The sequence below is a fragment of the Brachyhypopomus gauderio genome, chromosome 17 (assembly GCF_052324685.1).
Source record: "Brachyhypopomus gauderio isolate BG-103 chromosome 17, BGAUD_0.2, whole genome shotgun sequence".
NCBI lineage: Eukaryota > Metazoa > Chordata > Actinopteri > Gymnotiformes > Hypopomidae > Brachyhypopomus > Brachyhypopomus gauderio.
Window position 1 is genome coordinate 18,410,082 of NC_135227.1, and position 11,386 is coordinate 18,421,467.

The following is an 11,386-nucleotide window of genomic DNA, read 5'->3' on the forward strand; positions in this document are numbered from 1 at the left end:
AGGACTGGTTTGGTGATGGGGGGGGGGGGGGGGGGGGGGGAGTGTGAGCTCGGTTCTGGCTGAATGTGCGTGTGATAGTCATAGCAAAGGAGCTCTGAAAACCACAGCTCATCAGAACAGGAAATGGATCAGTAGACCAGCTTCCTGTTTGTGGGTGTTTGTGTGTGAGGTGTCTGTGTCTGTGTGAGCAAGTTTTGAGTATGAATATGTAAAAGCCAGAATTACTGAGAGTAGATTTTTATGATTTTTACGCTTTTTCTTTTGAATCTCATTCTGTAAAATGACAAATTGCTCAAAATTTGGAGGACATATTTGTGACTTTACTTTTACTAAACAAACAACTGTGGCATGCTATAAACATCACGCCTATCCTAACCTTTAACCTCTCAAGACAGGGCAGAGAAGCATTCTGTCCAGCTGAGACCCACAACTCATTAACCAACTTGTGCTAGAACGGCCATGCCATTTGTTGATTTCGGGGAGCTGGTAATCCACCGTGCTTGTGAGGTTGGGCAGCTGTTGCAGAGACGTGAACGTACCCACACCAGGCATCCAGAGCATGTGACGCCTGCGTCTGCACGTTACTCGTCCTGGGAACAATGGGAGATCTCCTTCCCTTTCTGCGGGTCTTTTTTGGGGGAGGACAGATGTGTATGTCACGCTCGTCCACTACAGCAGCGTTTGAACTTTTATTTTGCCTTTGTTTTATTTTGCTTTGGTTAACAGGGTTAGCACTGCTCACTGTGTCGGTCTTAGAAATGTGTCATTAAGCAGTAAAATGTTTACGTATGAAAAAGTAGTACAGTGAAAGTGAATAAAAAACCTTAGTGCCTACCGAAGAACCCCAAAATGTAAAAGAAACAAGTGTACAAACAATCAATATGACAACTTATCAAATACATGGTGATCAGAGAAGGATGCAAATATCCCCCATTAAAGAGTAACGTTTTACTGCTCAGTCCAGAAGGTTTTTCAGTCTTGTTCCAGTATTTAGACTTTGTATTAGTATGTCTGTTCAGTCCCTCCGGGTGTAAATCTCCTGCTTAACTGCTAATTCTGTAAAAAGAAACGTGCAAAGAGAGCAACATTTTTCCACATTTTAATATTCATAATTATTAAATAGTAATTATATCGTGTCACATACATTTCGAACGCTCTTCGTGTAGTTTTACTGTCTACAGGGGATGCATCTCAGACAAGTTGATTCACATTTAAAAATAGAATAATAAATAACTAAGCAGCATCTCTGATTATGGAAAAAAAACCAAAACATCTTTTGATAATAGGTTCAAACATACACAAGTGCTTTGTTGAGTTACAAAAATACATCATTTGTCTTTCTCAGAGCTCAAGGCCGCTTCTGAAGTTAATTTACATGTGTCCTCCTCTGGGCCTGCGCACAGGTAGCTGGTAACATCGATCCACTCTTACGAGTCAGAACAGATCCTCCAGGTAACGTCGATCAACTCATACAAGTCAGCACAGACTCTCCTGCAGAACCTTAGGATCTGGAGTCACCCAGCCAGACCACATTCACGCTTCGGTCCCAGTGTCCAGCACCTGAGCCAGTGGAGCATGAGTGCACGCGGGTTGACGGGCCGGTCCGGGGGCGAGGGGGTGCAGATGTAGGGGGCGTGGGCTTGGGGAAGGGGAGGACCACTGAGCTCATGTCTAGGTGTCTTTCACAACCAAGGAAAGAAACTCCTAACTCTGTTATCAGACAGCGTTTCAGAGTAACACTAAAGAGTCATGGACCAAGCCCTTCACGTCTGGTGAATCAGGTTTACTATAGAAGTGGTCACCTCATTCCAGAAGAATGCTTTATGTCACACACTAGATAAAAATGGAAGCCAGATAAAAAACCCAGGAATCATCGGTAGGAAGAAGAAGAATTAGAATGTTAAAAAAGAAGAAATGTGAAGAGCATTAAGAATGGTGAACAGGTTTCAAGATGGCTTTGTGTGGATCCAGGTGGTGGAACACTGTGTAACGAAACTGACGACCAACCGACTTTCCAGACCTGCTCATCAGACCTGATCGGTTCGGTCGGATCTGAACCAGCCATTATGACGTCGTTATCCAACACAGCAAAGGAACGTAATTAATTAGTTCTTATGATGCACCACCATAAAACCACAGAGCTTGCAGAACCATTCGTATTTACTCCACCCGCAACTTGTCACGAGTCTAAAATGTGAATTCTGTCTTTCCACCTTCAACACTGGAATCCTTTTATGGTTCAGTGTGTTTTCTATGTGTGAGCAGCTGGATCACGATCAAACTGCCCTTCAAACAGTCACAAGTCCTGCATAAAATATGTGTGATGGCGTAATGTTTTAGGCTAATCCGCACTAATAACTGATCTTGTACCACGGAGGGAGAAGTTACGAGTGAAACAGCAGCTGTTTGGAGACGGTGTTCCTCCTTCCACTGACCTGCATGCGTTTAGGAGGGAATCTGTGCACCTCCTATTGAAACCCACCCGAATGAGATCCATCAATACCTCCGGCAGCTGCCGAAAATACCATTACAGAGATCACAGAGATAAATGTGTGTGTGTTAAGAGACTGCGTGTATATGAGGGGGATAAAAAAAAAGGTGATGGTGGGGAATGGAATGAGAGAGAAGAAAAAATAGACCTAAATGAAGGTCTGAAGAGCGGAGGACAGAACCATGAGCTCTCCTGATACAGGGCATCATGCCAGGACAAACACATACTAACACAGGGACGTCCACTCCCGAAGACCAGCCAGCTCACCCCGACTTACTTCAGGGACCTTTGGAAACAACCCTGCGGCCGTCTGTGGGCTGAAGTGCCTGTCTCAGTGCCTTGTCCATCACAGGCCGGTTCTATCTGGCCCACTCCCAACGGGGCTGACTTTACACTGACGTGTTGTCATGGAGACAGCAAGCTAATGAAAGTCTTAAAGGAAGAGCCATGTATGTTGCTGTGGGGGCGGAGCCAGCCTTGTCACTCAAGCACAAGGGGAGGGGTGAACCGGGATGCCGGACGTAGGAGTGCAGACATGTTAGTTGAGTTACTGTGTTTCTGCAGAGGCACATCCATTCGTCTATAGCTCTTTTAACATTCTCCATCCAACGTGAGTTCGTCAGGCTCGGAGCACAGAGCATGCCTGAACGCCTAAGTGCTTTCGGTTTAGCCGAAGTCAATGCGGGGTCGGTATTCCAAAACCATGGGGTAAGCCTGCAGAGGAAAAGGCTGATTACACACTACACATATGCACACATCGGCAGTTAGAATCAGGAATTCAATACACAGCTAACCAGGACTCCTAGAACCAAGGAGCAATTGAACTGTCCTGTGTGAAGAGTTCTAGAATCTTAATTGCGTTTTTGAATGGCATCATTGGTGATTGTTACAGCTGGGGAGATGCCATTGTGACATCACAGCCATCACGTGTCATGTAACGTTCAGGCTGTATTGCTGTAAGAGTTACAGTTAAGGTAGAACAGAGTAAACGTAGTACAGATTTAAGGTAGAATGGAGTTAAGGTAGAACAGTTAAGGTAGTACAGAGTTAAGGTAGTACAGACATCTGCTTCTACATTTTTATGGACCAGGAAGACTCACTACACAGGCATTTCCTCCATGAACATGCAAAAAGTCAGACTTCGTTCCATTCACTAGGTGATTTCACTAGTTCGGACCCTCAAGACCCTTCTCACTTCTGTTATTCTATTCTTTCCTCTCGGAACTTCTTAAAGGTCTCACGTGTCTGTGTGTGTGTGTGTACATAGAGAAATGTGAGTATCTGCAGCCATACTGACAGCTGTTCACAGTCTTCAAGACCCTCACCCACCCTCTACCACACAGAGACAGGCACGCTCGCACGCTCGCTCGCACTTATCTATCCTACCTGTCAACTGGCCGCATCTTTTCTTTGGCACATATTACATTTTTTTGCAAATACAATTTACATAAGCTTTGTGATTATTTACATTTCTGAAATACACAGTAATAAACAAGATTAAATTAATTACCAGATCCTTCTGGTCAGAGGCTGTTGATTTATTAATTTTACATTCATGCAGTTTTGCTTCAGTGACCATGTTAACAAAAATACACACACACACACACACACACACACACACACACACACACACACACACACACACACACACACACACACACACACACACACACACACACACACACACACACACACACACACATCCAAGGGAAGAACGCACACTCTACACAGCAGCTGAGCAACGGGCACAGAGCCCACTTAAGCAGATCGTGCTTAACACACACACACACACACACACACAGACACACATACACACACAGACATACACACACAGACATACACACACAGACACACACACACACACACACACACACACACAGACACACAGACAGACAGACAGACACACACACACAGACACACACACACACACACACACGTGTACGCTCACTCACGCTGTCAGCCTGCAGTCTCCAGCGTGTTCGGTAGATGAATTCCAGGGTGTGGTCCTTTCCCATGATTTCCCCATTACACAGAACATCCAGCTAGGAAACACACACACACACATTTTTAAATACATGTTTATATGAATGTAAGAAGATTAACCAGAACCTCAATAACAAAAGACAATGTTTTAAATTGTTTCACTTTAAACCATGTAGCCTGTGGCTGTGTTGACAGGACTCATCAGGACCATGATGATGGTTCTGACAGGTACACTACCCCGTTTCCCTTTGTATTCCTACACTGCTAGGACTTTTCTGTCCTGAAAATCTAAATCACACATAAACACACGAGCAAACACACCAGTTCCACAAACTCTCATCAGCTAGGAAAAAAGGAAAAATCTAGTTTTTTTCCCCGAACTGGCTAGAACAGATTTTTTATTAAATGGTCAGAACCGATTTTCGAGGCCTAACTGCTAGTTGTGTGAACTGAAGAAAGATGAAACAGTCGTCTTGCCTCGTACGAGTTTGGCAGCTTTAGTTTCACACAGAGAAACTTCTTAATGGTGCCCACAGTGACACGGGTTGAGCAACGAATAAACCTCTTCATCAGACCCTGTAGGAATGTAAAAAGGATGACTCACTCTCTTACAGACAACCTTCACCCCTACACACACACACGCCCCACACTGCCACAAACACACCTTTACTATGCTTTCCCCTGATTGGCCGTTATTTCGCAGGCAGTCCAGACAAATGGCAATCTGTGGGTCACTCCTGTGGTAGTCACCACCCTTGTCTTCATCCTTGTCATCCTCTTCCTCACTGAGCCGAGTCTTCTTGGGCCTGGGACCCTCTGAGTGAGATAAACACAGGCTTTAATGAAGAGTGTACGACCAAACCACAGAAGATCCTGGTCTAAATCCTGACAACATGCTAAGAGAGAACTGTTTGCTCACCGAGGTGAATGAGGTGAAAAAAGATTCATATTCACAGACTGAATCGTATTCACAGACTGAATCGTATTCATAGAATGAGTTGTATTCACAGAGCAAATCGTATTCACAGACCAATTCATATTCACAGACTGAATCGTGTTCACAGACCGAGTCCCACTACTCAAACTCAGCACACATACAATAGCTAGTTAGGCAGGGAGCAAAGTTTGTCAGCCAAACAAATTGGTTAGTAGTGAGGACAGAAATAAAAACACTGTGTCTGTGTTCTCCCTTTAATCACATCACTGGGTAGGCAGTCACGTGGGTGGATGACACTGAAGAATGCTGATGGTTAATAGTGAGCTAGTGAGCTTCTTGCAGCTTTATCTTAACACTACAACCTACTGGCTTGTAAATCTGGCATGTTCACTCCTCAACTTGTTTCTCAAATACTGCAGTCGTGCAGCAGGAAAGAACAACTCATACTGATCTCATTTACTCAAATGTAACGTTTAGGGTCCTTCTATACACGTGACTCCTCTCGCCCATTTAAATATGCAGACGGAGGTCAGACTGGTGCTGCAAATGAAGGCAAAATACAAAGAGAGAACTTCAGTCTTCATACCACTGAGGCGCTGATCTCTCCAGTAAGACACAGCAGTCACTCCAACTCTGCGCTGATCTCTCCAGTGAGACACAGCAGACACTCCAACTCTGTGCTGATCTCTCCAGTGAGACACAGCAGACACTCCAACTCTGCGCTGATCTCTCCAGTAAGACACAGCAGACACTCCAACTCTGCGCTGATCTCTCCAGTGAGACACAGCAGGCACTCCAACTCTGCGCTGATCTCTCCAGTGAGACACAGCAGACACTCCAACTCTGCGCTGATCTCTCCAGTGAGACACAGCAGACTACTATTCAATACACTCCAACTCTGCGCTGATCTTTCCAATATGACACAGCAGACACTCCAACTCTGCGCTGATCTCTACAGTGAGACACAGTAGACAGTCCAACTCTTCGCTGATCTCTCCAGTGAGACACAGTAGGCACTCTAACTCTGCACTGATCTCTCCAGTGAGACACAGCAGGCACTCCAACTCTGCACTGATCTCTCCAGTGAGACACAGCAGACACTCCAACTCTGCGCTGATCTCTCCAGTGAGAGACAGCAGACACTCCAACTCTGCGCTGATCTCTCCAGTGAGACACAGCAGACACTCCAACTCTGTGCTGATCTCTCCAGTAAGACACAGTAGACAGTCCAACTCTGCGCTGATCTCTCCAGTAAGACACAGCAGACACTAACTCTGCGCTGATCTCTCCAGTGAGACACAGCAGACACTCCAACTCTGCGCTGATCTCTCCAGTGAGACAAAGCAGACACTCCAACTCTGCGCTGATCTCTCCAGTGAGACACAGCAGACACTCCAACTCTGCGCTGATCTCTCCAGTGAGACACAGCAGACACTCCAACTCTGCGCTGATCTCTCCAGTGAGACACAGCAGACACTCCAACTCTGCGCTGATCTCTCCAGTAAGACACAGCAGACACTCCAACTCTAATGATCTCTCAGTTCACACAATGCCTGAGCAATGCTGAACCAACCCTTCTCTAGTCGTCCTGTGTTCTGGTCTGTTTGTTTTTACAAAAATTCCATCTTTACATTTTTGACACTGTAATTTGTGACACTGTAATATTTATTTGTGGTTACTGAAGTTAACCACAGGTTTAGGATGAAACCCCAAAGTGTTCGCATCTCACCGTCACCAATGCTTCTGGACTTGTTCTTCCTCCAGAAATCGATTTCCTGTTGTTCCTCCTCTAGTTAATCACAACAAATAGCAACAACAACAAACATGAATTTCACACACAACCATGTTATCGAGTTTTACTGTGCATTGTTTAAAAATGACACATTAATTGAAACCCAGTGTAACTCATAACTCACTCTCTCGAAGACCGGGAACAAGTTTAAAAATGATCTCCTCCAATGTCTTATCCAACCTAACAAGAGAAAAATATAATTTTCAATGAAGAGCTACATACTGTGTGTGTGTGTGTGTGTGTGTGTGTGTGTGTGTGTGTGTGTGTGTGTGTGTGTGTGTGTGTGTGTGTGTGTGTGTGTGTGTGTGTGTGAGTGTGCGTGTGTGTGTGTGTGTGTGTGTGTGTCACCTTAGCATCTCCAGAGGGTTGGTTTCATGGACTTGAATGCCACATTCTGGACACTCATTGCTTTCTTCAAAGTGCTGGACAATACAGCTCTTACAGACTACAGGGAGAGAGAAACAGACAAGATTCATATTTGAAAACTGTAGGAGGTCATGTGACAATCACATCTCCCCCATGACCCCGTGAGAGCATGGTGTGGTCTGAGTTGCTACACTTCCATGGCACTGATGAATCTAGTGACTCCTGGCTGAGGTGAGGCTTATATCAAGGGGTTGGGTCTAGCGAAGCCTGGTTCAGGTGAGGGCTAATTTGGAGTATTCTACCCAAAAAGTGCTGTGAAAGGCACACATGATGAGGGGCTAATTGGCTTTTTGGCTTATCACCTCTGAGCGAGTGACTTCAGAGTTCAACCACACACAGAAGGTGCCAAGAGGGTCTATAAGAGGGAGATGGAGAGAGGAGATGGAGGATTAGAATTAAAACTAGGCTAGACGCTGCAGAGGAAACACCTCCACAGCACCCGAACAGGTACTTTAGTTAAGCTTCTAATTCCACCTGTAATGATGAATATAGCCCTTTTAATAGCTTCCCTTTGAGATATTTAATCTTTTCACATTTTCATGCTAATGAGAGTTCATGTGTCCACAGCTGGAGAACAGAAGCTCCACATACTAAGAATACAGTAGGGTTATTCACTCTATTCAGAGAATCTGGAAATTAAGTTTTTTAAAGTTACCCGTTCAGAAAGCACACAACAAATCCATCATGTCTGAACTCCGTTATAAACTAGTAAATAACAACGTATCCATTCAAGGCATGTACTGCACTCCATAGAAGGTTGTCGCCATGACAAATTTGGGCAAAATTAAACAAACAAAAACAAACTAAACCATTAATAATAATCTGGCCTACAGTATTTGAGGGGACTAGGAAGGCCAGACTTTAATCTGACTGAACGCTTACTGATGGTGACAGACTGGTGCTAGGAATGGGTGAAGAGGTGAGGGTTAATGTTAGGGTCAATCATACGTGTGTGGATCACCGTCAGCAGCAGTAGGGTCAGGTTCATGCTTAAGGTCAGGATAAGGTCACAGTTTGTAGGAAGAGTCAAGGTGGAACACTCACAAATGCAGAGGCAGTTATGACTGGGGTTTGGATTGGTTAGGATTCAGGGTTCAGGTCAGGGTCAAGGTTAAAGCTAGGGGCAGGTGGAGGTTACACAGGGACAGAAGGTGTGTGTAAGGTGTGCATAAGGTGTGCGTAAGGCGACTTACATGTGTGCAGACATTCTGTGACGGCTGTGGGTTTGATCAGGTAGCCACTGCACACGGAGCATGTGATGTAGCGGTTGAAGTCTCGGACCAGGTACCTCCTCTGGGTCGCCATCTTCACTAAAAGGTCATGGGGTCAGGGGTCAAACACTACAGCGTCACAGAGCCAGCCGCTGCACAGGGAGAAGCCGCCACAGTGATGCTGTCCCTGCCTCCACAGTGAGGCACTTGATTATCCAATTAAAACTCATCATTCCTCTTGGTCTGCAGTGCCCTGAAGAACAAATAATATGTTATTTGTAAGTATTAGGTACAAGTCAAATGTTGCACTATCACCAGCACTACAGGTCCTCGTGTAAAATCACATTACAGTTGCATACACTTGTGTTCAGGACATAAAGTAAAAACTAGAGTTCACATTTTGCACAACTGGTGTCTGAGGAGTCAGACTTTGCATGTCTGCAGGAAGACATGATGTCAGTAATTTTTTTTTTCTGGTTAACCAAGTTCGCGAACTTTTTGGAAAGTCCCTGTCAAGACAAACAGGGAAATCAGTGGGAGTGGTCAATTCAAGAGCTCTTTCATGATGTTCTTACATTTTTGTCTTTCTCCCTCTCTCTACACACACACACACACACACACACACACACTCACGTTTACTAAAAGTTATCAGGGGTAATAACAACGTGCGTATAAGCACTACAAAAAGAATAAAGCATTCCTACAATAATAACAGTATCACCCCAAAACCCAGATACAACACCTGCAATGCAGTAACTGCAGCGTTATTACGAATGTGCGCTCGGTAAAACCACTGAAGTCTCACCGAGGTTAAACGCTTTGATCTACTGGACCGCTTCACGTCCTCGCGGCCCACTCACTCCACATGACGTAACGGGACGGCGGACCTAGCGGAGACACTTTATGTAATAAACCAGCCACACACACACAATAACGGCACCGTGCCCACGCGATACGGGACAGCTCGTCTAAAACGGTCCGACACCGTCCACGACGGGCAACATACGGCGTTATTTGCCCCTTTAAAAGCGTGATGGAGTAAGAAAAAAAAATAAAACAGAGAAACGCGTGTTACACGCGGCGCACGCGGTCCAGCGCTCCGACGGTCCCGTGATGTCATCGCCTAGAACCGAGAGCGCTGACGTCAAGGGTCCGCCTGACGTCACCCGCACGAGAATCACAACACGCGCTCAAGTCGCGCTGCTCGGCGGACCCCGTCCGCGTTCCATGACGTATCCCAAGACGTGACGGCTGCGCGCTGAGACGCCCGCGACGTCTCGTGGAGGCACCGACGGCGACTCCGCGATACGACTGCGACAACACGACGGTCCCTCCCCTCCCCAAACTTTGCCCACACGCGCTGGCGTGCGTAAACGGCGGCCAAACGTGACCGACCCAACGTTTTACTCACCGAAACGAATTGCGTCGCCGTCGTCGCGCTACCGGGGGGCGCCCGTTAAAACTCCGCGGACTCGCATCGCGCGCTGCCTCGCGTACGTAGCGGCCCCAGCGCTGCGTGCTCCGGGTAAAGTGGCGAGGAACACGGAACTAGCCCAGCTCACGCGCACACGGAGCGCCGCTCGAGCCAAGGGGGGCGGGGCTCTCGGCGCGTGTTCGCGCGCTGCCGCCAATCACAGGAAGCCAGCTTTTTTTTCTTTCTTTCCTTTTTTCTCTTCTTTGCTTTCACTTTCTCCCTTGGGTTTAACTTAACAGTGATATTAATGAATGTTAACGTTGTTTACTACTTAAAGAAAGCAAACTTATGAAGTTTAATTTGAAATTTATTTTCATTGATGTTCTTTTTTTTTTCAAATGTAAAAGTGGATCATAAATGAACTTTTACCGTGTTGATATTGTTTTACTAGACAAAATTAGGCCTGTAATTGTGAGTGAATTCATTATTCTCAGTCTGAACAGTCTGTTAATTCTATTATTTCTGCCCCCAAACCTCCTCCTCTCCTTGTTTCCTGCGTATCTTATAGTTTCCCCTTTCCCCACCATCCAGTCTGTTTCCACTGTACCTCGTTACCCGAACACCAATCATACGTGTTTTATCATTCTTAACCAGTTGGTATAAGACACATTTTATTTCTTCTGTCTTATAGATGTCTTCCTTATTTAAACTATACAACTCATTCCTGACAGCCGTGTGTTGTGAATCTGTTGCCCCATCGCTGGCTACGAAACATTGAGGGATGTAAGACGAACCTTAACAGTAATTTTAAGCAAATGTCATATTCCTAAAGCCAAGTCTTTATGCCTGTTGGAAAAACCAGCTTCTATAATAGCTGATTACCGCTGTGTGCTTACTGAAAATGCGTTTCAGTTGTAATACGTCTCCAGTTCAACACTGACGTTCTCAAAACAGCGTGAAAAGTGCAACACATCTTGCACAGCTACCTAAAAGCTCGTGAATGAAAGCACTGTTCAGCGAGTTAAATTCCCCCCAGTTTCCAACGGGTCACAAGAGCGACAAAGTGCCGTTCTTCATCACCCATGTGTACGTTGTGTCATTATTTGGGTGGACACCACTACTTGAATTATAA

The 11,386-nt window shown here is 45.6% G+C and overlaps 1 protein-coding gene across 3 annotated transcripts; it reads right to left on the reverse strand.

Annotated features, from left to right (window-relative positions):
* Positions 1-670: 670 nt before the first annotated feature.
* pcgf5a (polycomb group ring finger 5a) lies at positions 671-10,422 on the reverse strand. 3 transcript variants are annotated; one of them, XM_076978427.1, is made up of 9 exons: positions 10,252-10,415; positions 8,823-9,093; positions 7,552-7,648; positions 7,328-7,383; positions 7,141-7,200; positions 5,139-5,290; positions 4,952-5,050; positions 4,444-4,533; positions 671-3,205 (listed from the first exon to the last, which is right to left on the reverse strand). In XM_076978427.1, the coding sequence occupies exons 2-9, from the start codon at positions 8,932-8,934 to the stop codon at positions 3,158-3,160; spliced, it is 714 nt and encodes a 237-aa protein (XP_076834542.1). In that variant the 5' UTR covers positions 8,935-9,093; positions 10,252-10,415; the 3' UTR covers positions 671-3,157. The 3 variants fall into 3 exon arrangements, with proteins under 3 accessions (XP_076834542.1, XP_076834541.1, XP_076834540.1); XM_076978426.1 differs by lacking the exon at positions 671-3,205 and adding an exon at positions 9,646-9,727 and having other exon boundaries at positions 3,214-4,533; positions 10,252-10,422; XM_076978425.1 differs by lacking the exon at positions 671-3,205 and having other exon boundaries at positions 3,214-4,533; positions 10,252-10,422.
* Positions 10,423-11,386: the final 964 nt, after the last annotated feature.